General features: G+C 36.5%; 2 protein-coding genes across 13 annotated transcripts in view; both read left to right on the plus strand.

Moving 5' to 3' along the window:
* PDE3A (phosphodiesterase 3A) overlaps window positions 1-8045 on the plus strand; it is a 537920-nt gene extending 529875 nt beyond the window's left edge. For all 3 annotated transcript variants that reach the window (XM_045061473.1, XM_019834634.3, XM_045061472.1), the window contains one exon: window positions 3957-8045. In XM_045061473.1, the coding sequence (XP_044917408.1) occupies window positions 3957-4198 (242 nt within the window). In that variant the 3' untranslated portion in view covers window positions 4199-8045. The remainder of the gene's footprint in view (window positions 1-3956) is intronic.
* A 141-nt stretch (window positions 8046-8186) lies between these two features.
* SLCO1C1 (solute carrier organic anion transporter family member 1C1) overlaps window positions 8187-27298 on the plus strand; it is a 76279-nt gene continuing 57167 nt past the window's right edge. For 7 of the 10 annotated variants that reach the window (XM_045061482.1, XM_045061479.1, XM_045061481.1 and 4 more), the window contains exons 1-8: window positions 8187-9593; window positions 10095-10156; window positions 13142-13249; window positions 18397-18479; window positions 19363-19426; window positions 19960-20095; window positions 24541-24710; window positions 26142-26283. In XM_045061482.1, coding sequence (XP_044917417.1) covers window positions 24582-24710; window positions 26142-26283 — 271 coding nt within the window. In that variant the 5' untranslated portion in view covers window positions 8187-9593; window positions 10095-10156; window positions 13142-13249; ... (2 more) ...; window positions 19960-20095; window positions 24541-24581. Of the gene's footprint in view, window positions 9594-10094; window positions 10157-13141; window positions 13250-18396; window positions 18480-19362; window positions 19427-19517; window positions 19668-19703; window positions 19901-19959; window positions 20096-24540; window positions 24711-26141; window positions 26284-27298 lie in introns of those variants that run through there. The other 3 variants (XM_045061475.1, XM_045061477.1, XM_023256827.2) reach the window with 3 other exon arrangements.

A 27298-nucleotide genomic window follows, 5' to 3' on the forward strand; every position in this document is an offset into this window, starting at 1 on the left:
TGCATTGAATATGTAGATTGCTTTGGGTAGTATTGACATTTTAACAATATTTGTTCTTCCTATCCAGGAGCATGGAATCTTTTTCCATTTTTGTGTGTCTTCTTCCATTTCTTTCATAAGCTTTCTATACTTTTCAGTGTATAGATTTTTCACCTCTTTGTTTAGATTTATTCCTGGGTATTTTATGGTTTTTAGTGCAACTGTAAATGGGATCGATTCTTTGATTTCTCTTTCCGTTGCTTCATTGTTGGTGAATAGGAATGCAACCGATTTCTGTGTGTTGATTTTATATACTGCAACTTTGCTGAATTCATGAATCAGTTCTAGCAGTTTTTTGGTGGAGTCTTTTGGGTTTTCCATATAGATTATCACGTCATCTGAGAAGAGTGAAAGTTTGACCTCCTGGCCGATTTGGATGCCTTTTATTTCTTTCTGTCAGTTTTTCCCTTTTGAGAATGATATTAGCATTGGGTCGTTCATATATGGCTTTTATGATCTGGGGGTATGCTCCTTCTATCCCTACTTTCTTGAGGGTTTTTATCAAGAAAGGATGCTGTATTTTGTCAATGCTTTCTCTGCATCTATTGAGAGGATCATATGGTTCTTGTCCTTTCTTTTATTGATGTGATGAATCATGCTAATTGTTTTGCAGATATTGAACTAACCCTGCATCCCAGGTATAAATCCCACTTGGTCGTGGTGAATAATTTTTTTAACGTATTGTTGGAGCCGGTTGGCTAATATCTTGTTGAGGATTTTTGTATCCATGTTCATCAGGGAAATTGGTCTGTAGTTCTCCTTTTTAGTGGGGTCTCTGTCTGGTTTTGGAATCAAGGTAATGCTGGCTTCATAGAAAGAGCTTGGAAGTTTTCCTTCCATTTCTATTTTTTGGAATAGTTTCAAGAGAATAGGTGTTAACTCTTCCTTAAATGTTTGGTAGAATTCCCCTGGAAAGCCATCTGGCCTTGGACTCTTGTTTTTTGGCAGATTTTTGATTACTAATTTAGTTTCCTTACTGGTTATCAGCGTCCTTTTTTTTTTAACTGTATTTTGAAATTGATCTTACTCTGTAAAATAAAAGAATTTTTGTGGTATATTATAATAAAACTGTTGACAGAATCACTAGTACTTCCATAAAAATTGTGGCGGATGGCCTCCAAAAGATCTACTTCCTTTGGCATATCTCATAGCTAATGTATTTTTTTCCTATTCTTACTATTTTTTTTCTTCTTTTTTCCTCTTAGATTGTACATTGTAAATCATTACTACTTCATTAGGTAAACCCAAATATCCCTGCTGATATTCCTGGTAACTTGTACTGTTAACTCTTTAATGTAGTCCCCATTAGATCATAATTTCCTGTGGACCACTTTTTCATATCATTGTCATTTTTATCACTCATCACCACTTCATCATTTACTTGGACCTGTGGAACAGAAACTAGAAAGAACGTGATTCATCTAGTAAACTCTTACTAAAGTCTGGAGCTTTGTACACAATATACACACAAAAGGAGGGACCTGGCTTCTGTGCATTGGAAAGTTCATAGTCCAATAGGGGATCTTAGCCTAATTTCTGAATTCTTGGTCTAAGTCTAAGATGGCCACTCGGTTGAAGGTACTAAAAGTTATATTCTGGCCGCAAGCAGACCCTCTTCTAAACTCAAGTCTAGCTCTTGCTTTACCTCTGCACTTGAAGGTCTCCCAGACATTTCATGTTCAGCATCTCCCTCAAATCTCCTCACCTAACATTGCCTTCTCAGTACATCTTATGACCACCTACTCAATGGCTCAGGCCAGACAGCTCAGGGTTGTCTTTGATTCCTCCCTCTTCTTTTTTTCCTTGCATCTAATCAGTTGCCAAAGTCCTGTTGATTAAACCTCACAAATATGTCTCACATTTATCTACTTGTCTTCATTTTCATTACTTTCTTCCTAGCCCAAGCCATGGTCATCATGCCATATTCTCTTGGCTGAGTAATTTTTGTCCCTTTCTGGCACCTTTAAAAGATTTTGTAAGACTCAGTGTGATTGTACCTACCTTTTCACTCTTGCCCGCTAGAGTAAAAGCTCCATGCTGGCAGGCATTATGTCTATCAGTGAATGACCAGAACCTACCATACTTGGTACATATTAGGGTCTTAATAAGTAGATAAAGAATTGGAAGACTAAATAGTGAATTATGGTATCAAATCAAAGGTCTTTAAAATGTCTTATGTTTCATCTGTCAAAGTTGATGATATTATAGTTCCTTAAGAGATGCAATTCTGTGAAAATTGTCCTTACTATTTCCATGTTGAACACATGAAATGTTTTGGTCACCAAGACAATGTAATTTATTTACTTATCAAATGCATATTTGCTGAGCCTCATTCTGTATAAGATACATACTTGTCTTTACAAGGCTCCCTAAGAGAAGCTGTAGTCTAGTAGAGGGGCTAAGGCCTGTAATATATGAGAGCAAGATAAGTGCCCTAAAGAATGCATGTTATTGGGGCACCTGGGTGGCTCAGTGGGTTAAGCGTCCGAGTTTTGGTTTTGGCTCAGGTCAGGATCTCACACTTTTGTGAGTTTGAGCCCCGTGTTGGGCTCTGTGCTGGCAGTGCTGCAGACCCTGCTTGGGATTCTCTCTCTACCCTTCTCCTACTCGTGCAGTCTCTGCCTTTTCAAAATAATAAACTTTAAAAAATTAAATAAAATAAAAATAAAAGAATGCACACCGTTGAGGACATTGTTTTTGTTACAAGTGACAAGACTCCAATAAAGTGAGTATATACAAAAGGGAAAATTACTGGTTCAGGTAATTGGGATGTTGTCCAGTATTCACGCTTACTTGCACCTGCTCTTGTCTCTGAGTCACCTGCTTGACAGCTTGATCTTTCAAGCTTTCTTTCTATGTGAGACTGGAAATCTAGCCAGCTCTATATTCACTTCATTTCACATAAACAGGCAGAGGAGAAAAGATCCCCAGCCCCCATTCCCTGACTGATTCCATGCTGTTGGGAAAACTCCCAGGGGAAGACGCTGATTGACCTGATTTGGGTCACACCTATTGACTAGCTGCTGCAACAGGGCTATATTGTGGGAAGGTGGGTGGGGAAGTAGAGTTTGACAACCTTTTCTAGAACTATATAATTGAAAGAAGGGATGAGAGTTTCTGATTTTGGATATGCAGTTATCAGAAAAAGATACCAAGATAATGAGAAGGGAAAAAAATGAAAACAATGTGTACTCTTGGAAGCATGAATGGAGGGAAATGAGAGTTTAGAAGAGTGAGGGGGGACAGGGGGAGAGAATATTTCTTACAGGAGCAATTCAGTAAAATCTGAGTCTTAAAATAATAAATGGGCATGAACTTTTGAGGACTGAGAAGAGCATTTGAGAAGGAGGGCCAGTACCTGCTGGACAGTAGAAGAGTTCAGTGTATATATGGAAGTAGAGACAGAAGCCAGGCTGCGGAAGATGGAAGACTGCAAAAGCATGCTTGTGCCAGCTTGTAGGAGAACTTTGACAGGACTTTGAAATTAATATTTTAGTCCGTGTGAAGCAGAACAATAACATTCAAACCATCCTAAAAGAAATCAATCTTGTAGACTTTTGTGGGTTGAATTAGCTGACAAAGTAAAGGAAGACCTAACAAGAAGTTCTTCCAGTAGTCCAGGTGAAAAATCTGGAGGATCTGACTGTATTGAGAATAATACCAAAACTTAAGCAGAACTTTTTATTGGGCATTACTGGATATTAAATCCGGTTCACAGTATGTCTCGATGTAACCATGATATATTAATGATGGTTGCCATCCCCCTCTTATTTCCCCACTCTTGAAAGCAACATTATGATGATACACAAATCAAGTGGTATATGTATCTGTTTGGTACTTTAGCTCCTATTAATGATGTGAAAAAAAATAACCACCATGTACTCAGCACACAAATAAGTAATTTGGTGTTTTCTCAGGAAAGAAAACTTTCAAAAGGAGGAAAATCTACTGCCAAATAACTCAACACCTCCTGCAGAACCACAAGATGTGGAAGAAAGTCATTGAAGAGGAACAGCGGTTGGCGGGCATAGAGAGTCAATCCCTGGACCAGTCACCCCAACAGCATTCCTCAGAACAGATCCAGGCCATCAGGGAAGAAGAGGAAGAGAAAGGGAAGCCAAGAGGAGAGGAGATCCCAACCCTGAAGCAAAACCAGTGACGATGGATATAATGAGCTGTGTTTCCCAACAGTGACTTGTCACAGACTCTTTTCAAGCCAGCACAACACTTAGACACAACACTGTAGAAATACAAGAAGATGGGCAAACAGCTATTGCATTTGGGAATTCTTCGCATTTTATGTGTTTATTTTTACAGTGAGGTACATTGTTAAAAACTCTTGCTCGGAGAAGCTTTCACATTTGCAACACCAGCTTCCAAGGATTTTTTTAAAGGAAGAAGTATATATGTGTGTGTGTATATAAGCTCGCACGTAGATACATGTAAAACATATTCACACACATACACGCACATGCACACTGAAAGCCAGGGTTACTGGCTCCACACTTTAGTAACATTCATATTAAGATATATAGTGGTCACTGTGATATAGTAAGTTATAAAGGAAAAAAAAAGGAAAACAATTCACAGAGGAAATGGGGCGGCTTAGCAGGGAAACAGTGCAGTGAATGTAAGTTACCAACTAAGGAGCTTTTGCTCTTAGTACTGACGGATGAAAGTTCCAGAGCATTATTTGAATTCTTCTACATCCTGCCGATATCGTGTGTGTATATATGTGTGTGTGTGTGTGTGTGTGTGTGTGTGACAGAGAGAGAGGAGAGAGAGCATGCTTGTGCGTATGTATGTGCTTATGTCAACAGAGATTTTTATGGTTTTAGTCATTCATAGAATAGCTGCAGCAGATGACTCAGCACATCTGAACAAACGGAAGGCAGTTCACTCTGGAGTGTCTGAGAGGCAGCCATTCCAAATGCCTTCCTCCATTTAACTTCAGTCCAGGGCCCTCTGAAGAGGGAGGGTATTCACAGGCTGGTGAGAGGGCCACGGGATTGGTACTATGCTAATACACCACTTGGAGGCGCTCTATCGCCGGCCTTAAACCTGGAAGACTGAGGCATTTTCCAGTCTGCTTGCCTAATGAATGTATAGGAGCTGTTTGTCTGTGAGTATGTCTGTCACTCATGTAAGATCAAATCAACTATTTTTAAGGGGATGGCATTCTTTATACATAAACACCTAAGAAGGGGCTGAAGTCCGATCTTTTAATTAGGTTAGAATTCTGAAAAGTTGCCAGAGGAGACTTGGGGGAATTGCTCTTCACGGTGACCTTCCATGTCTTAAATATGCTGCAAAATGTGTGATAGAAAAGAAGAAAAAAAGGCAAACAGAAACCCACTATGGGACATATAGCGAGAGATGAAGGGGGAAAATTGCAACCTAGGGTTTGGTGTTTGTTGACGTAGTGAAAGCCTGATTCTGGGCAACTGTTGAAGATTGGCTTTGGGTGGTGAAGGTCCCACTGACAACAACCTTGTTGTGGTGTTCCACGTGCCGTGGGGTAAGGTAGCTTCTGTCTGCAATCTGGCCCATTGTCATGTTTCTTTTGGCAGGGAAAATTATAGAGGGAATTTTGGGTACTGGGCCTATTATTGAAAGTCTTTTTTTTTATTTGTTCATCTACACTTGTTTATGCTGTGAGCCAAACCTTATTTAAAAAGTTGATACTCACTTTCAATATTTTATTTCATATTATTATATTTGTCATGAATAGTTATCTTGATGTAAATATAAAGATTTTTTTTGTTTCTGTAGATAGTAAACTCTTTTTTTTAAAAAAGGAAAAGGGAAACATTTTTATAAAGTTATATTTTAATCACCATTTTTATACATTGTATCTATCTCCAAGCCCAGTAAGAGAGTGATGAATCATTTGCACGGAGGTCTAAGGACAGCCACATATCTACCTATTCTAATTTAAATGATAATCAGATAGTTATTTTATGCCAATTAAAGGAAGATGCCACAAAGAATGTTTTTTCCTAGGAACTTTGAACTTTTAGGTCACTTTGGGGTTCATGTCTCCCAAAGAGAAAGACTTGCATAACCAATACCGAATTTTTATAATTAGTATCCATTTCTTGCCAATGTTTTTTGGTTATAATTCCTCCTTCAGTACTATGTACGGAAGAACTTGTTCATCAATGAAACGATCTTAGCTTCTAAGTTAACCTTGATGGTGATTTCTAATTTTTCTTTCCTCTGAAGTCATAGCAAAGAGTGTTTACATTAAAAATGCTTTTGTTTCTCATAAATGAATATTCTTCCTTTCCAAAGCAGTGATTTTACATTAACCTATGGCATTTTTCAAATAAGGCAAACATAATATAATCGAAAGTAAACACAATTTCAGGGCAGATTTCCCATTAAGTAGGAAAATATGAAAAAGGATCAAATAGATGCAGACTCTGCTTCAAAAATGAGAATAATTTCATATTTTTGTGTTAACACTAGGTCTTCACTATTCAGGATTTATTGAGTTGTTTTCCATTTTCTTAGTAATGCTTTTGTGTCTCATGTTTGCGAAAATTACTGTGAGTCCAATGCATTTCCCCAGTGACATTAACTGTTTTCCTTCCCTTGCAAATAAGAGAAGAGGGGGAAAAAATGTGCTCGTTTATCTCTTGTACCTAATTACTTAAGAAAACAAATCTTTCCCCATTCTCCAAATGTCGTATGACAAGTGTCTAAAACACAGGTGAAAGTGAGCACAAATATAGGTTGTGGAGCAAGTAGTGTGACAGCAAAACAGTCACGAGTCTATAACTGTGTATTGGCAGGTGCTGCGTCAAAGCTGGCCAGTCTGGCTGCCAGAGTAGAGGTCTTAGCAAATGACCCAGTTGTGTTTATTCTGTTTTAAAGTACCTGAAATAATGGTGGCCTAAGCACTTAGAACCTCTTCATTCCCAAATTGTGTTAATCAGTCCAGGCAGATTGATCACCTTTTTTTCTTCAAAAATCAGTTGCCAGGATATTACAGCTAAAAGTCCATTGAAATAAAGAAATAGAGATCAAGGATGACCCTTTCATACACATTCAGTACATCCCAAAGGATGACCAGGGGCATAAAAAGATCTTTTCTGCTGGCTATGTTCTCCCCCTCCTCGGTGACAGCAGTATTACTGTGTTCACTTCCAACTCCAGAGCTTATTCCCTGTGGTGCCAGTGTGTTTGTTGCAATTTGCTACATTTTTATATGAGCCTATTTATAGGTGCCATTTAGGTAAACTCAGGTCTTTCAAATGAAGGAATCTGTAGCCCATTTAGGAAAAAGGATCATTGTACAGACAGCCATAAACCCAATGGTAGGAAAACTCGGAGCTGGTGACCTTGATGCTAGGGGTTGCTCTCTGTTAAGGAAAAGACCAGGTATTACTATGAGTGTCATCACTGTCATTTCCAGCATGCTATTATAATGTCCTTTCCAGGTATCCAACTAAGCCAACCTTTAGGATATCGTTTCCTTGGTGAGAACACCACTTTAGCTTTTTCCTAACTATAAAATTTTATTTGTCATTTCTATAAGATTTGGTTTTCTCTCAGTAGATGAAGATAGTAGCACTGTACAGGGATAGATCTATACTAGTCTTCATCTGGCAAGTGAAGGAATGTCCTCATGTTTAAGAAAATACTCATTTTCTAAAAACAGAATACCCAATTCTATATGTTCCGTTTTGATCGACTTCCAGAACAAACCCCTAATTATTGCAATCCCAGTAAAACTAAAGAAAAGGGATTGTACGATGTGCAGACTGTTTGTATTACATGTATGTATTGTGATTTCCTCATGTCCCCTGCCTCTCTTGATTTGCAATTTCCCGACGTCCCCTGTCACGTGCCCAGAGAACTTTCTTTGAAGGTAAAAGCTGTGCAAGAGGCATGAGACTCAGGCCTATTCTTTGTTTAAATGGTGGAAAAATATAAATTATTTTCTAAGTAATAAAGATATGCAAATTATCATTGTAAATAAAGTCTAAAGTTTGAAATGACTGCTTTATATAAGTGATATTTGTGTGATGAACAATTCCTGACCAATGAGAAGTGACTGATCAAAAAATCATTTCTAGCCTACTTTGGGAGGTATTTTTGGTGCTTCGCTGTCAGTATGGGGATCTCCATTGTCCTCACCTTTTGAAATATTTCTAAAATAATAATGAAAACCACAGTAAGGATCATACCGTCCTTTCTTCCATCCTAACCCTAAGTCCCACTTAATGCCTTTCCTGGTTTATATGCCACTTTGGAAATAAACTGTCTTTTCAAACTGGCAGAAGCCTCCAGTCAAACCAACTTTTGTAAGCTTTCATAGCCTGGGGTAAATCAAGATTCTCCTTATTCTAGGGATTCTCAGCTCCTGTGTGTGGAAAGAAAAATATCTGTAAAATTTCAAATGCTCATAGGTTACCTCCAGACCATTGATATCTAAAATATCTGTATACTTTGAAACCAAACTGAGTTTCTTTCATTCACCTTCGCTCCTAACAAGCAGCAAAATACTTTATGATCGTTGTTCTAGGTCATTCATTTCTCTTGTGATTTTTCCATGAAAGGAAACTGAATTTGCTGATACTGTTCGTCTGTTTTTCTAATCTGTTCAACAAAATTCCACCATAAGATTAGGAGACCAATTAGCCGTTTTAAGCGAGGAGCATTCCAAAATTAAATTACTCTTAGAACCTCTAATCAGGGCAAAATATGCAAGTTTTAGGTCCACCTGTATTCATATCAGTTTGTTCCTCTAGTAAATACTCAAATTCTTATTGCATATTTGATTGATTGCATATTCAGTGCATATAAGCACTGAATTAATTAAACTATAAACAATGCATTCAGCAACTTAAATTGAGGTTTGCATGGTATTTATAATGTTTAGCACTAATAATCCATGATCAGAGAAGAACAGGTTTTTCAGTCTATATTACATACCATGGCAATTTGCGTATCACCTCACACATTTCATTTATTACCATGCTGCAACTTTACCTTACCTGATGGTGCTTTTACCTTACCTGAGTGATCTTTACATTCATACTATCACATCATTCAAACAGGTTAACAATGGTGACAAAAAATAATTAGGCATTGTCCTGCTAAATATGTTTAAAGACCCAAAACTAAACCTTAAAGCTTTATTATTTGGTGGAACTCCATGTTAACATCTGCAGATTCAAAAATACTGATCCACCGTAAATTATTTTAGTACAGTAAGACTATAAATTATATGGAATTGTATAGAGATGGAAAACAAAATTAGCTTTTGCTCTGTGCTTCAGGTTGCAAAATGAGCCCAAATTTCCTATCTAAAGGTAGCGGGTTCTTCTCCATATTCTACTCCTAAGGTTGATTACTTGAAAGGCATTGGTATTCATGGATTTCTGCTTCCCTCAACAGAAGAGAAGTCAACCCTTCTTTTGATAGATAGTGAACATGTACCTGTTCAGAAAAGTTTCCTCATTGCTTCACATCAAGAAGAGGTTCTTTAAGCATGCAAATAATCCATTAAAAAAATGCTTCAGAGAGTAATATTGTCATCGTATGTAAGTACTATCAAAAATACTTAAATTTGATATAGTTTTTGAAACAAAGCTGTTTAAAATTTTTTTTGTTATTCAATTACAACGAAACTCACAAAATGACCTTCCATGGTAGAGAGACACTAAATATATTGATAGAATTACAACTACTATTTTGTCATAAAAAACTGGAAAGAATATTTAATTATTTTTCTAATATCTCTCATGCCTCAGGGAGGAAACTGTTTTATGGCAGGTTCAAGAAATACATGAAATAGATAAAAATAAACTTAGTACCAATAATTTAATTAGATGAAATGCACAAATTATAGCCTGAGTTTTTCAGACTTGTCCAGAAAAAAAAGGAATGTATTATCCAGCAATTTTTCATGGATTAGATTGTTTTAAAGTAAATGGTCTGTTAATGTAGATTATATTTTAGTAAATTATAACACTGTTAAAAAGCCAAATACGTTATCTTCCTTACTAAAAATAATTAAATCTTATTAATCTTGACTTTCACAGATGAAGCACTGACCAGGCAATAAACTACACCCACTACTTCATCTACCAAGACTGATCAAATGGTAGGTCGGAATTTGAAATTCATTAACAGAAACATAAATTTTTAAAAATCATGTTAAAGCTTTACTGCTTTAACTAAAATTTCAATGTCAGTAAAAGTACCTATTTCAAATGAAACAAATTTTAGCAGGGAATTCTTCCTTTCCTCTTTAAAAAAGAAGAAAGTGAAACTCATAGGAGAAAGTGTGACTTCTCTTCAGTTTTACTTCTCTAACTCAAAATTGTCAAGGAAAAGTGATCAGAAATTCTCCGCCATAATAAGGAATAAGAATACCCTTCGCCTAAGTTACAACTCTCCACACCCAGTTTCATTGTGCAGTCCATGGTACCAGAAAGCAGAAAAAAAAAAAAAAAGTTATGGATCAGGAGTGAACACAACATAAAATGTGAAGGATCATGCCAGCTCACCCCTCCATCTTTGTGATAAACCGATTTAGTTACCAGTTACTCTTGAGTAAAGACACTTAATGGATCCATATTTCAGCCCTGACTTCCGTTATACAGTCAGCACGTACACATGCTTTGGAATGTGAATTAGCCCTTAGAACTTAGAAACTGCTGCTTGAGTACCTTTTGATGGGAAGGACTTTTTTTTTCTTTTAATTCTAGTAATTTTACTCCCTATATAATAGCAAAATATTTGGATGATTTAATGTAAAATTAAAAGTAGTTGTTTAAAGATTTTTGTGTATATAACTTGTTGGTTAGAATTTTCCATCAACTTTCTTTTGAAAATTAACTGGTTATTTTTATGGCTTAAAAACTCCTATCACATATTATGTTTTAGCTAGTTATAATCATAAACCAGTACTATAGTGTTGCTATCTTTAAATAATAATCCTAATTACCTATATATTACCTGTTAGTGGGGTTTATTGGCTTGACATTTAGTGTATATTTATTCATTAGTTTTTTTTTTATATAATCACTATTTTTTAATATTCTGTCAAATATCTGCATGGGATTTTTACCATACTGTGTTTGCTTAACTGGTGGTTTGCTTTTGTTTTTGTTTTCCATTTGAGTGTCAATTCATTTCTTGATATATTCTCACAGAAGTATGCATACCATTTTTTGCTCTAACAAGGACAGTTTGTTAGTTGATGAGCACTGGAAATAAATATCACTGAACCCACCCACCCCTTGATATTTCTTCCTAAAGATTTTGGTCATGCAAATCAGAAAATGAAAAATCGGTGCTTTTAAAAATATTCAAAACTTTCAGTGCAAAACAATGAGTAAGAATTCTTCCTGGCTTTCTATCGTAATATTTGTATATGAAACTGAAAGAACTTTAATTTGAATGTAGAATATTTTTGGTTTGGGCTGATTTGGTTAATTTGATTTGGTTTTTGGTATTGAAATGGATTTCTGATTCCCGATGGAACAGTTGTTCTGAATAGTCATTATTTCTTCCTTTTCCTAAGAAGAAAAAAACAAACAAACAAAAAAACTGCCATTAGAGAGTTTATATTAGTAAGTCCCAAATATTTTACTTTGTAGGGTATTTGCAAACCAGAGAGTATTACATTAACTTAATTTAGTATTCCTGAAAAGCAATATTTTCAAATAAGTAGCAACCAAAGTAACAGTATAGGGAATGTCTTTTGCACATGACAATTTTTAACAAGGTAGTTCTTACCACTCTCAACTGAACATGTTTATTAACAACTCTCCAAATTTATCAACTTTTAGAAACCCAAGAGTGAAGCATTGGACTTAAGGGATCATTTTGCAATTGAAGTAAATCTTGTCCTTACACCTGTATCTCACACTTAATACATGTAGCAATACTTCATATCTTCCTATCAAAATTATTTGTTAAGTGATTTAGTTAATGGCTGATAAATATTTTGTAAAACATAAAATTGTACATAAAAAATATTAATTTGTATTTATTTTTATTATTTTTTAGCATAGACACTATATTGATGCTCCTTTTTTGCCAGAATTACTGGAAGTGCCTCTTGATTTATATATATATATATATATATATATATATATATATATATATATATATATATATAAAACAGTAAACATATACTCAAAATTATTAGAATTGTGTCACAGATGATCAATGTGGATGTTACAATGTGAAAATAATGTATAATATAAATATAATTCTGTGGTATTATGTTTGATGTAGTTATTTGTACAATCCAAGCCCTCCGTCCAGTTTTGAAGGCATCCTTCCCTCTCATATCCAAATGCAGTGGTTTGTGCCCAGCTATACATGCTATAGTGAGACATCTGCTGGACTCCTACAATTCCTAAGGACTCCTGGGGGCTTTTTCCCCCATGGTCACATTTCCTTGCCTATTGCTGATGAATTCTTAGTTTCATCTCTCTGTAACTAAGCTGTGTTCTTTGTCTAATCAAATAGTTAACACCATAATCAACATACCTAGATTTCTGGCATTCAGCTTCAGAGTTCTATAAAATAGCTCTGCCACTGATCCTATAAATACTACAATTTGTCCTATACGGATTGTCTGTTGATGCCTAATACATGGGATATTTGGTTGTACAGACTCAGAATAATTTTTGTTCTGCATCTTTGAAAGCTTTTAAGAAAACTGAACGATTCAAAACATTCAGAGTGTTTTAACTAACTCAAACATACAGTCTTCAGACAAAAAAAAAAAGCAAATGTGATTTTTATCCACAGTTTCCAAGGAATTAATTCTTTAAGCTACACATACAGATTTCCCTCATTCCCTGTTAGGCAAAATCCCTGCTCCTAAACTTGGTATATTTGTAGCTTTCTTCACTTTGGCCCCAAACTATCCCTCACCAAAGGAACTAACCATCTATCATTTGTATTTCTGTGTCTTAGGCAAGTTATTATCAGTGGAGTATTTACACACACTGTATACATATATTTTCTTTCTTTTGTATACACACACATACTTCCAATCACAGACAGCACAAAAGGGCAGAAGATTGACAGTATCTTCTTGAGTTGTAAACTTTATCCCTCTCCCAAGGCTTTCCTTTTACAGTGATGTCCTCAGTGGAAAGGAAGCAATAGCTGGAAATTCCAGTCCCAACCTTCATCTCCTTCCTGCAACTAGGTGCTATCAAAACTGTTCTAGGTAAGCAAATGTTCATTTACATGGTTGGGCAAGAAAAGTGATGATAGGTATCTTCTAATGGCTCCTGAGATTCAGCCCAGGGCAAAGGGATGACCATAGCCACTGCCTTGGAGATCAGTTTAGTGTGTCCTGGGTCAGCTCTACAGATCACCCCTATGCCTGCTGAGCCATGTGAGGTGGAGCTCGGGATATGGGTACACCCCAACCAATGAAAAGAAAAATGAAATAAAATCAGTTCTTAAATAATTAGAAACTCTTCTGCTTATTAGGATCGATTTAAGCTTATTTAATCCTGAAGCTACTTCAGGTCCTGATCATTCTTTCTGACATCATTGCTGGCTTTATAAAGGAGCCCAAGGTCCACTTCTGGTGAAATTTGTCAGATTTGAAGAATTATCAGGCTGCCCATGCTGGCTGAGATCTTTTGGGCTATTGGGGCCAGTTAGAGCTGGATGGGCATAGGGAGAACATATTGGTTCATACTTTGTGCTTACTCTACTGTCAATTTGACTGCCTTTTCCCTGTAAGATGCCAAAGGTGAATTCAGAGAAGTCCTGGTCTTCAGAGAGTGCAAAGTAGTTAACAATTATGTAATCATTTTCTATTTGTGCTATAATCAATTGCCACAAACTTGGTGACTTCAAACCAACAATCAATTACCACAACAATGGTGACTTATTGGGTCAGAGCTTGGCCAGTCAGAAGTCTAGAGGGACTTGGCAGGACTCTTTCTGGTCTCTCACAAGACTGAAATCAAGTATTTGCCAAAGTGTTTGCCAGCCTGGACTCCTCTCTGAAGTCTCTAGAATCCACTTCTAAACTCATTTAGGTGGTTGGCAGAATGCAGTTCCTTGTGGTATAGGACTGAGGTCCCCCATTCCTTGCCAGCTGATGTCTGAGAGCCTTTCTCAGGGTCTTCAGGCAACTTCTTTCCTGTAGGCATTGCTTCTCTCACCACTCGTCATCTTCAAACTGGTGATGTCACCTGATTCCTTCTTACACTTTGAGACTTTCTGACTTCTGCTGCATCCTTCTGTCTCCAGCTAGGAAAGTTCTCTCCTTTTAAGGGCTCATGTTATGATATTGGACCCAGATAAAGAGGATCTCCTTACTTTAAGATCTTTAATTACATTTGAAAAATCTCTTGCCATGTAACTTAGCATATTTATAATTTTCTGGGGATGATGGGGTGGACTTCTTTGGGGGCTCTAATTATGTCTTCTACAAATCATGAATAGGATGAGGAACACAGTGAAAATAAAGAAGGCATATTAGCCACATGATTGTTCCACATGATGGAAGCTCATGCCCACAGTGAAACTGCGGGGAAGCTACAGAGATTTCCCATATACCCCTGCCCCCTGTACACTCAGCCTTCCCCATTGCCAATCTCACTATCAGAGTGGCACAGTTGTTACCATTAATGAACTTACCATTTATGGACCATTTATGAACACATCCTAAATCACCCAAAGTCCATTATTTACCTTAGGATTCTCTCTTGGTGTTGTACATTATGAGGGCTTGGACAAATGTATAATTACATGTATCTGTCCTTATGGTATCATACAGAGTATTTTCACTGCCTTAAAAATCCTCTGTGTTCTGCCTGTTCATCACCGCCCCCCGCCCCCTGCCAGCCCTAACCTCTGCCCATCACTGGTCTTTCACTATCTTCATACTTTTATCTTTTCCAGAATGTCATATAGTTGGAATCATACAGTATGTAGCCTTTTCAGGTTGGTTTCTCTCACTTAGAAATAAGCATTTAAAGTTCCTCCATGTCTTTTCATGGCTGGATAGCTCATTTCTTTTTAGTACTGAATTCTATTCCACTGTCTGGATGGACCACAGTTTGTTTATTTACTTACCTGCTGAAGGACAAAATGATTACTTGCAAGTTTTCGCCTTTATGAATAAAGCTGTTAAAAACATCTGTGTTGCAGGTTTTTGAGTGGATGTAAGTTTTCAACTCTTTGAGTAAATACCAAGAAGTGTGGTTGCTGGATCTTATGGGAAGAATATGTTTAGTTTTATAAGATTCCACTAAACTGTTTTCCAAAGTGTGTGTACCATTTTATATTCCCACCAGCAATGAGTGAGAGTCCCTGTTGCTTTAAGTCCTTACCATCATTTGGTGTTGTCAGTGTTCTGGAATCTGGCCATTCTAATAGGCGTGTATTGGTGTCCTACTGTCACTTTAACTTGCATTTCCCTGATGACTAATGATGTGGAACATCTTTTCATATACTAATTTACCATCTTTATATCCTCTTTGATGAGGTGTCTTTTAAGGTCTATGGTCCATTTATTAATTGGACCCATTTCCTTTCTTTCTTGCACTTTTGGTTGGGAAAAAAAAAATAGTTGTTTGTCTTAATGAGAGTCTCCATTTTGGGTTTTGCGGATTGCACCTTTATAGTTTCATTTAGCATGTTCTTCTCTTCCTTGCATTTCTTCTTCTTTTTTTCCCCACACACTTATTGATTTTTGAGAGAGCGCAAGCAGGGGAGGGGTAGAGAGAGTGCGGGACAGAAGATCTGAAGTGGGCTCTGTGCTGACAGCAGAAAGCCAGATGCACGGCCCAAACTCATGAACCATGAGATCATGACTTGAGCCAAAGTCGGAGGCTTAACCAACTGAGCCACCCAGGCACTCACTCCTCTCTTCCCTGCATTTCTTAAGAACTGATATTTAGATATAAACTGAGGTTTGGTAAGATTTTTTTTGAACTAGGGAAGAGTGCTATTTCAGAGGTGATATTTCAAGTTTCTAGCGTCCATTGAGATATTTAAAATAGCTCCTTCTTTTTTGTATTGTTACTGATCGTTGGTGACCATTACCTAGATGCATTAATTCATTAGAGGTTTGAAAATTATGGTATTCTAATTCTTTCATCCTTTTTTTGTTCATTATTTGGAATACTTCTATACAGAAAAAAATATCTTCACATTTTAATGATTCTAATGACTAGGAAAGACAGGATAAATGTAATTTTTCTCCTAAGTACCAGTTTTAAATGTATTGAAGTGGTTCCTTAGAAGCATCCAGAGTTTAACATGTTCTTTTTTTGGAGTGCTATGAATTCATGAATTTAAACATTCTGTATATTTCAACCATTACAGTTACTTTTCTTAATGATGAAAATTTCCTACAGTTGGTTAGTGGGAGCTTGTTCAAATTCGCCCATGAGTTACTGGGGCACAATCTAGTCTTCAAGTCCTCCCTGCTTTTTTGTATGACAAATATTCTGGGCTCATCTTATATTCTCAGACCTGGTAAAATCACATATTGAGAAGCCATAATTCCTTTTATATAGCATTTATAGACCCAATTCAGTGCTGGTTGCACTTATTGCTACTGGTTGATCATTGGTTTTAGACCTTTTCAGTGCAGAGCTAAGATATATGTCACTCAGACTGAAAACTCCTGCTTCAAATATAGGACTACCAAGTTTTTCTTAACCTGGTTCATCTTAAATTATAAATGACATTTTAAGCCATGAGCCTGGATGAGGTGATTTGGGATTTTATGTAGATAGGGCAAAGAAGATATTCTAAGGACTGAACTGTGGAGTGCTGTGGCAATGAATACTAACAGGAAATGACCACTTAGCCAGGAGGAAAACAAAGAGAGTGTGGGGTTATAAAAACCGGGTGAAGAGAATGGATTAAAGAGAAGGACACAATCAATGGTATGCAATTCTGCTAATAGCTCAATGAAGATGAAGCCCAGAAACTGCTGAATTTATTAATGTGAAGGCCTTTGATGTTATTTATGAAAGTAGTTGTGGTAGAGTTGTGGAGGCAAAAAAAAAAAAAAAAAAGAGCTGGTGGGTCAAGAATTGGAGAAGATGAATTTTAGGTAAGGAGTACAGATGAAAGCTTGGTCTTAGAAACATGGACCATGCAACCATAGGAATAGAAGAGGAAACAAATCAGATGAAGACAAATGCAGATGGAGAGTAAATGTGGTGGGGGAAGAGTACAATATTTCTCTCCTGATTTCATCAGTGAGTTCCCTAAGCAAGGTCATCAGCTGATAATGAAAGTTGGGAAAGAAATGTTGAGGGTTTGAGAGAAGTCATTTGGAAGAAAGGGAAAGAGATTAAGTTATTAAAAGTTATGCTTAACAATGCCTCTAAGACCCAGTGAGGTCAGTGGTCATAAATTTAAGATAAGCCCTTATGAGTTTTTATTCAACTATTTAAAACAGTGTGGGTGTAGGGGCGCCTGGGTGGCTCAGTCGGTTAAGCGTCCGACTGCAGCTCAGGTCACGATCTCACGGTCCGTGAGTTCGAGCCCCGCGTCGGGCTCTAGGCTGACGGCTCAGAGCCTGGAGCCTGTTTCAGATTCTGTGTCTCCCTCTCTCTGACCCTCCCCTGTTCATGCTCTGTCTCTCTCTGTCTCAAAAATAAATAAACGTTAAAAAAAAAAAATTAAAACAGTGTGGGTGTAAATACAGAGTAGAGAGAAATTTGAATTTAACCCAACTGTGGTTTGTCAAGGAAGAACAAATTGACCAATGGACAAAGGAAGTGATGCGCTGTGCAAGTGAGTGATTAAAACAGTTATGTGAAACAACTCAGGTAAGGAGGGAAATGACAATATGAATGATATGGGTTAAGTTGTGTCCTCCACCCTAAAAACATATGTTGAAATCCTAATGCCCTGTATCAGTGAATGTGACCTTATTTGGAAATAGGGTCTTTGCAGATGTGATCAAGTTAAGATGAGGTCACTGGAATGGGTCCTCATTCACTATGACTGTCCTTTTCAGAATAGGAGAAGACAGAGACACATAAGAGACAATGGTCATGAGACAATAGAGGAAGAGATTAAAGTAATGAATCTACGATTCCAACAATTGTCAGCAAACATTGACGGTAGAAGAGAAGGAAGAATCCCTTCTTTAGGTTTCAGAGGGAAACCTAAAGACACCTTAGTTTTGGACTTTTAGCTTCCAAAACTGAGATAATAAAGTTCTGCAGTTTTAAGCTCCCCAGTTTGTGGGGGCTTTGTTAATGCAGCCCTAGAAAACTCATTCATTTATGGTTAATTTCACACCACAGCAGCAGAGGTGAGTGGTTATGGTAAAGTTTATATGGCCTGCAAAACCTAAAACACTTACTATTTGACCCTTTGCAGGAAAAGTTTGCTGATCTAAAATACGGAAGTAGGATATAGTCCAATGAAAGACTACATATGAGAAGTGCTGAATATTGTGTAAAGTAAGTAGTATGTACATTCAAAACTGTAACTTTAACTGTGGACTGAAGAGGTCAGAAAAGGAATCATGTTAGAGAGTGAACTTGAGTAAGCTGAGGATAGACCAAATTACACTCTTGGGAAAATTCCATTTGTTGGTGAGGAAATGTAGGCTCTATGCACTTTGGGATAGTAAACACTGCTTCCCTTTGAATGCACTAATGGCCACACTGTTAAACACATTGAAAATACAAGATCTATTGCAATGCTTGCTCACTAGCAAAAGCTAGTTTGATTGCTAAAATAAAATATTTGGTCTTTCAGAATCTGAATGTACCATTGCCTCATTGTAAGATTTATCACTTTATTTGTATCCTTTTTTTTTCATTTGTAGTGAAATGTGCTTATAACCTTTGATTTTTGGTTAATGATCCTTACCATTGTGTGAACTGAAATTGTATATGTAATGATGATACTTTCCAGTCATTTATAACATTTTGTTATTTGGAATATACTTCTGAATAGCTCATATAATTTAATCTTTAAGAGAGCCCCATGAATCTATTTTATTTTGAATAAAAATTCTGCTTCACAGAGGAAGAAGCTGGAATTCAGTAAAGTTTAGTGACCAGGTCAGAGTCATAGCCATTTAAGAATATGATGGATCTTGGATGATACCGGTAGCAAATTCATTTATTACCATAACCAAATGCAAGCTGATATGGCTCAGAATCCTCCTAAAATGGTACTCTTGGAAAAAGAATTTATTGTAATTTTAGAATTTTTCAGTGCAAGGAGTTCTCCTTAGAATTTAGATAGCATAAACAAGTGGATGCTGAAAAATCCGATGTTGTTTTGTTTTTTTTTTTCTTTTTCTATTGGATCCTCATAAATTGTGGATGTGAGCAACTGATCCTGTGTCTGAGAACTCTTTCTAGAAAGAACTCTGCAGAGCCTTGATCCTGACCTGGTATGTGTTCCCTAAGATTCTAGAATCCCAGTGGGAAAAGAAACCACACAGAGATTTAGCCTATGAGCCTTTTTTTTTTTTTTTTAAACAGAAGTATCCCAATGATGTCTCAAGGAGCAGCTGGCTTAAAAACTTCTTGGAAGGAGAAGGAGGGATCTTTGTTACAGACTTCCGCCCCTCCTCCTGCTTCTGTTCCCTTCCCCTCTGCCCCCTGCAGAGTTTTGTTTCTGGGAATCAGCAAGTAAGATCACAAGTGGTCTTTTCTCTTTTCACTCTCTCCCATACAGAAAGCTTTATCACGTGTGGCCTTAAACTTGCAGCAAATTGCAAAGAAATGGCTCAAAAGCTTCAGCTCTCTCTGTGCCCTGGGAGCTGAGATGCACGTCAGTGGCTTTGCCAGCGTGGCCTGTTCTCTGCAGACTGCCAGAGAAAAGAGGCCAGGAGGAAAGAGGAAAGAGTCGAAATTGCCCAGGGGTGAGACCATGCCCTTCATCTTTTCTTTCCCCTAATTTGCTCTGTCTGTGTCCATCCAGGCTCTCCCCACCTGGCAGAACTGCTCAGAGCTGCTGTAGAATTCACCCCAGTTTCCTCTTTCAGTCTGTGGAGTGGGGTCCAGCCTCTTGCTGAGCAAGTTGAGAGGAATTGGCTGTCTTTGATCTCCACCTCCAGGTAAGATTTAGTTCTCTGCTTTTGTATTTTGTGACTATCACACCAGATTCTCATAGGAGAGCAGCTAATAAACCCTTCAGTTCTGCACTACAAGTATCTTATCCATACACACCATTAAAATTGGGCCCTTGTCAGGTTAATAGAAATAGGAAAGGACACAGGTTAAAGTCAGATCAACTCAGATCTGGGTTCAAATTTTGACTCTGATGCTTATTGGTTGGGTAGTTCTTGACAAGTCACTTAACAGCTCTGAGTTGTATAATTTTCTATAAAATGGGAATTCTAATGCTAACCTTGCTGAGTTGTTTTAAGGATCAGCCAAAAGTATATAATTCACCTGGCACATAAATAGTACTTGTTAAATCTGAATCTGACACAAACAATTACTTGTATTAGGGGGCTTAGCTTTCTTAACAACTCACAGTTCGTATTAGCAAGTACCATGACATTATTTGGTGTCCAGAAGATAAGCTAGTCCAGAGGGTTTCCTCATGAGACTAAAAGAAGAGGGTGTTGGGGGGTTGCTCTCTGACTTTCTCTCTGGCAGTCTTTGGAGTTTGACTATGGATGGAATCTATGTCACAGGATTAGGGCACAGAGCTTCAGGGCTTCTGTGTGATCCAATTACACCCTTTCAGGCTATCTATGCTCTTTCAAGACCAGAAGATTCATTTTCAAACTCATATGAACAGAGAATTCTGTCGTTTTTTTTTTTTAAGTGAAAAAAATGAAAAGCGGTTGGCTTCATTTTCTTTGGCCTCCAGAGTAAGATCTACTCCAACCCAGGATGTTGGATGAAAACTTTGCCATAACTCTTCTCCTGGAGGAATCTGTTCAAGTGATGGAAGAACAATTAAGGATTTGCCAAATGCAAATCCTTCTAAATAGTTGTGTGCCTTTGCTCTACTGCTGCAACTGCAAATGAATAGAGAGAGGGAGAAAATCTGGAGGATCTTTCCATTCATGTCCTTGAGCTTTCCTTCTTCTTCTCACACAGGAATGAAGAGCTCAATACTCATAAACATGGTGTCCTTGAAACAGACTATTCTTGAGGTGATATGCAAATTAGCCATCAAGATGAAATGACATTTTCAGTGAAAATATCCAGTGCCAGTGTTCTAAGCTGAATCCTATTTTGCCCTAACACAACATCAACTAAAATGACTATAGTTTTCTTATTTTTGCCATTACTTCTAGATTAGAAGTGATTTTTGTGTCAACACTTCCAAATATAAGAAGACAGTGTGTTTTGGTGTCTCAAGGTTTTAATATTGTTTGCAACATGATTGTTTTTCTCTTTAGCATTAGCATTCTAGATGTAACCTTTGAATCTTTTGAAGATAGATTTATTATAAGTGATAGTATATTTAATTATTAAAGAATTTGTTCTGGTCCATTGGCTTTATTATAACTGGCCAGAAATAATATATTGAAGCTCTGAAACAGTAGGCCAATTTGAATTAAATTTAAATTTTTTCTGGTATATATTCCTTGCTTGGTGATATTTTTACATCTTTAATGTTTAAAATATTTTTGTATGTTCATTATAGAAACATTAGGAAATATGAAACACAAAACATTTTTAAAACATTGCCTACAGTGTCACCAACCAGAAATAATGTGTTAACTTTTTCTTTATATCTAGACTTTCTGAAACTTCGTTTCTATGCATATACACATGTGAAAATGTATGCTTCTGTTGTAAAATAGCGTATTATGTATATTGTTTTGTACCATGAAGTTTTAAAATCAGCTCTATAATAAAAATATTCTATATAGCTGTATTTACTTCTTTACACTAATTTCTAAAGGCTTCAAAAGATTTTCTTGCATAAATAGACCATAATTTGTTAGACATTTAGGTCATTTAGATGTTTTGACTTTTATTATTATTATTATTATTATTATTATTATTATTATTATTATTATTATTATTATTGGCAGTGTGTCTCCAGCAATTTAATGAAGGTACAGGTACTCAGTAGTCTTTTAGCAGAGAAACCTATGTAACATTGCATAACCAATGTTTCTCAGACTCCCTTTTCATTGTTCTGACAAAACATTGTTCTGGAAAACTAGTTTCAGTGACTCAATGGACATAAGAAGTTGGCCTTGGGTATCAGAACACGGTAAAGAAGAATCTCTATGTCCTTAGTTTCTTAGAAGTTGTGTTTTTTTTTTAATCAGAAATGGATGTTAAATTTTATCACCTGTGTTTAGCATCTACTGAAACTTTATTGTTTTTTTTATTTTGGTTTTTTTCAGCTTTCTTGAGATGTGACTGACAAAAATTGTCTAAATTTATGATGTACAATGTGATGTTTTGATATTCATTATAACATGTAACATTATAAATGTATGCATTCATTAATGTAATGATTTGGTAAATAAAATTCCTAATATTGTTACATTTGTAAACTAGATCCTAATTACAGAATATAAATTAATTTGGATTTACTAGTATTTTATTTAAAATTTTAGCATCTCTAAGTTTCACCTGAAGTGTTTTTTTTCCTTGTGCTATCTAAATGAGATTTTGCTCAATATAACTCTGACGTTTTTAAATGAATAGAGATTTTTATCATCTGTTTTAATTACCTAATATTTTCTCTTTGAAGGGTATCCCTTACTAAACTACTCCTTAGTATTCTTGTGTAAGGGATCTGTCCTTAGTATTTTTGCTTAGAGGATAGTTTCAGGGTATTTTTGTTAATGGTTCCCTTGGCTATTTTTCTTTTCTCGGCTGTATCAGTACAGGTAATTAACATTTGCCAGAAAGTTACCTATTTGGTCAAGACTTTGAAGTTATTTCTATATATTGTGCATAATTTCTATGTTTTATACTTATAAACATCTATGTTTAGAGCTCACTGATATTGTATTCTTGGGTCTTTGTCTTTTCTTTTTTTAATCTTTATTTATTTTTGAGAGAGAGAGCGTGAGCAGGGGAAGGGCAGAGAGACAGGGAGACACAGAATCTGAAGCAGGCTCCAGGCTCTGAGCTGTCAACACAGAGCCCAACATGGGGCTCGAATTCAAGAACTGCCATATCATGACCTGAGCTGAAGTGGGATGCTTAGCTTAACCACTGAGCTACCCAGGCACCCCAATGGGTCTTTGTCTTTTGATCTTGCTTAGTATTATCTGCTCTTTGTTTAGTTCTTTGGTTTTTAACTTTTTTCCTGTTTCACTCAATTTTCCTTGCCCATTTCTTAAAAGTTAAATTTATGTATCAAATAATCTAAAAATCAAATAATCTAAAAATCTAATACTAAAAAAAAAGAAAGAAACAGGCCCTTGCTTTACCCTTCTCCACTCATTTCTCACTCCCTAGAGGAATCCCCTCCAGTTTTAATTGTTCAGGTCTTACTTTTGATATTTAATTCCATATTTCAAAATAAATTCTTGATTTTTTAGTTTTGAGAAATTATCTATGAATTCAAACTGTGAAGGATGAGGTTTAGGAAACACAGAATAAGTATTACATAAAGTCAAGGTAATATATTCATAGGCAGAATAAGCCTAAATTTCTAAATACATTAAATTTTACTCCTAATGTTATTCCTTTAATTAGTTTTATGAAAATATGCAAGATTTCTATTAACATACAAATGCATCATTAGGGTGATCCAGAAGTTATTTTGTTTTTTCAATCTCTTCACTTAATTTATTTTTTCAGGCAGGTATTGAGCCATGCAGAATCCTAAAAAAGTAAATACGGATATGAATAGGAGAAAATAGGTTCAGAGCATGTGAAACTGTCCAGGGCTTGGTAAGGACAGGAGGATGGAAAATTAAACATAGGAAGGGAGGCCATCTTTTTTTAAGGCACTAAAGTAACTTTTGCCTGAATTAAATGTAAGCCTGAGGCACAAATCATGCTCCTTCCTTGTGTGTCAAACTAAAATGATACATAAATTGGTCCTCTTCTCTTTTTTGCCATATTTTAAACCTTACTTTGGATGCTGCAGACCTATAGGAATAACAGTGTGCTACAGGGACCTATAAGGGGCATCAATCTTTTCTACCCATTCTGTTAAGATAGATTAAAAGGTTTTAATGACTTAATTTTAATGAATCAATATTCAAATGGTTGAATGCCTCTTCCTTTCCTGCTTGCTTCTAGTTTAAGCTGGCAAGACCACAAAGTTTGCAAAATTCTGCCTCGTTATTTATTCCAAAGACAACATTTAAATTTATTCTTTGCCATAATGAGGCTTAAGCTGGAGGGATTGAGAAAGAATGTTGGCTACAGAGTCCTGATAGCTGGATTAGTTAATCAAATATACTGGTCAATTTTAATTGGAAAATTTTGCCAACTTCTGTGGTAAAATAAGGTAGCTTATATCAAACTATGTCTCCAGAATTGTGATCTGTGAAATAAAAACATTATTTAATAAACAGTGGATTTGAATTTTTGTTTTGTTTTGTTTTTTTACTGTCAGAAGCAACCTTGACAGGATCAGAGTCAAGGAATATTTTCATAATGGACACTTCATCCAAAGAAAATATCCAGTTATTCTGCAAAAGTTCAATGCAACCTGTTGGGCGACCTTCCTTAACAACAGAATATTCTCCCTCAAAGGAGAAACAACAGTGCTGTGGTGAACTGAAGGTAACAAGCAGTTCAACAGTAAACAACAAATAACCCTATGTAGTGAACTAAAGAGTAACAAAGAATTGGGAGGGGGAGGGGTGTTGGGGGGAATTATTTGGTGGAGTCCATGTTTTTGACTCTCCATCCAGATGTTTGCTACACAATTTTATAATTCATGTTTCTATGCAATTACATATTTTCCATGTGTAGTTAGAAGCAAGAATGTTTTTTTTCCTTTTTAAAAAGCTATCTTAGATGCAACTCATTGAAACCACACTTTATCAGGCAGTGAAAGCAGTAGTCTCTCTCTACCATGTAGGTTGTTACTGCATATTACTTTCGGGCCCCATTTCAATGCCCCTCCTAAACTGAAATGAGAGAGAAGAAACTAACGTTTATTCAATTTCTACCATGTACCAGATATTATGCTAAGTATAGTGATAGCATTTAATCTATGAAATGTCCATCTATTCCCATCTTGTAAATGAAAATTTTGAACTTTCCTTGCTGCACAGTAAAGGGTAGCATTGCTTTTTATTTTTTTTTTATTTTTAAAAAAATTTTTTAACGTTTTATTTATTTTTGAGACAAGGAGAGACAGAGCATGAACAGGGGAGGGTCAGAGAGAGGGAGACACAGAATCTGAAACAGGCTCCAGGCTCTGAGCTGTCAGCACAGAGCCCGACATGGGGCTTGAACTCACGGACCCAGAGATTATGACCTGAGCTGAAGTCAGCCGCTTAACCGACTGAGCCACCCAGGCGCCCCTAGCGTTGCTTTTTAAATGGTGCTCAGTGTGACTCCCAAGTTCCTGTTCTTTCTTTGTACCAAACATTCGCTTAGCAAATATATGTGTGTGTTTTCATACAAGTGCTCATCTATTCTATGGATATTCCATCACAGACTCAGGTCTGGCAAAATACATAAGCCAGCTATTAAAAAAACATTCATTTGAGAATGAATTTAACTTGAATATGAACTCAAGCACAAGGATAGTTGTACTTTTTTTGGTCTGCTATGTTCCTGCTATGACTGTGAAACAGTCATGAGTACTAGACTTGATAAGATGTTAAGTGTTTGATTTATATCCTTGTTTTATTTTCTTACCTATGTATGGTTCCTTCCACTCTTTGCTTCACCATACAGTGGATCTTTTTTTCAAAGCCAAGACTCCTTCAAGTATCCTTGAGGGGAGGGGGTGGAAAGAAGGGAAAAAGCAGAATTCAATATACATTCTGAATGAAATATATTTCAGAATTTGTATTTTTAGGAATCTGCATGAGCTTGAGGCTGAAGAAAGCCTGTACCCATCCTTGAGAGAAATCTTCAGTGATAACAAGCTTGTTAGATTGTTCTTGGTTTGCATTCTTGTTTGTCTGTTTGTTTAGTAAGTTTCCACATGTATGTCAAGCTGGAGTCAGACTAAGTGTGACTTGTCATATTTTCCAGGTATTTTTGGGTGCCTTGTCTTTCGTTTACTTTGCCAAAGCATTGGCAGAAGGCTATCTGAAGAGCACCATCACTCAGATAGAGAGAAGGTTTGATATCCCCTCTTCACTGGTGGGAGTTATTGATGGTAGTTTTGAAATCGGTAGGTATTGCAGATACATGGCTTTACTTTTAAGTACAAGGTCTTCTAGGCGTTACTAAATGACATCCTCACTGCATTCTGTTGTTGCTAGGATCAGACTCTCTCTGTAAATTCATGTTTAGACAGAATTTACTAGGACCTGTTACAGTGGAGGCCAGGTGTTCACTATTATATGACACACAATTCAGAGTTTCCAATCAGAGTGAGAGACTTTCCTAGAGGAGAGCGTGAGATGCTATTGGGATTTTGAGTTAAAAATATTCAGGAACTGTCTTTACAGAAGAGTTCTATATCCTGAAAGCCCTGTGATTCAAAATTTGGAAGAATTCACATGGGTTGTACAAATCTTTATTGTAATGATTTAAGAAGTGAAACCATAAAAGAAGTTTTCTGCCCAGTGACCTAGAAAAAAATCCTATTAACGAGAACAGTAGAGCAAAGCAGGCAAGAAAACTTCTACTCTCATGTGTCTTTGGGTAGCATTTGACTATAGACTTCCTCTTGGCACTTAAAAAGACCAAATGATTTTAGTCACTGTGTTGGAAGTACTTTAAAGAGTATAATTCCACCTAGAGCTTCCTGAATTGATAAGGTACAAGGCTGTAATTCTTTGTTAAAATAAACAAAGAATTGGGGTCCTTACTACCTTGGGACTCAGATATATACTTTATGTAGTAAAAGCTCTAATGGCTCCAGTTTCAGCTCATGTGAACTTACAGAAATGTGAGGAAATATTTTTCAACCCTTCAACAATGACTTTTTTAGTTCATCCTGTATATTTCTGTTCTTACTCTGAATATCACAAAACTAATTAAAAGAATGAAAAGGTAACCTTTTACCTTCAGGGTTGTCTTCCCAAATCCTTCTTTCATCATCCTATCAAAAAAATGGGAATGCTTAGGTCAGTACTAATCGAATGTTAATGTACATCCGAATAACTGGGCAACCTGGTGAAAATGCTGATGCTGAGTCTGTAGAAATTGGAATAAGACTCTGCCTTTCTAACAAGCTCCCA

This window comes from Felis catus, chromosome B4 (assembly GCF_018350175.1).
Source record: "Felis catus isolate Fca126 chromosome B4, F.catus_Fca126_mat1.0, whole genome shotgun sequence".
Classification (NCBI taxonomy): domain Eukaryota; kingdom Metazoa; phylum Chordata; class Mammalia; order Carnivora; family Felidae; genus Felis; species Felis catus.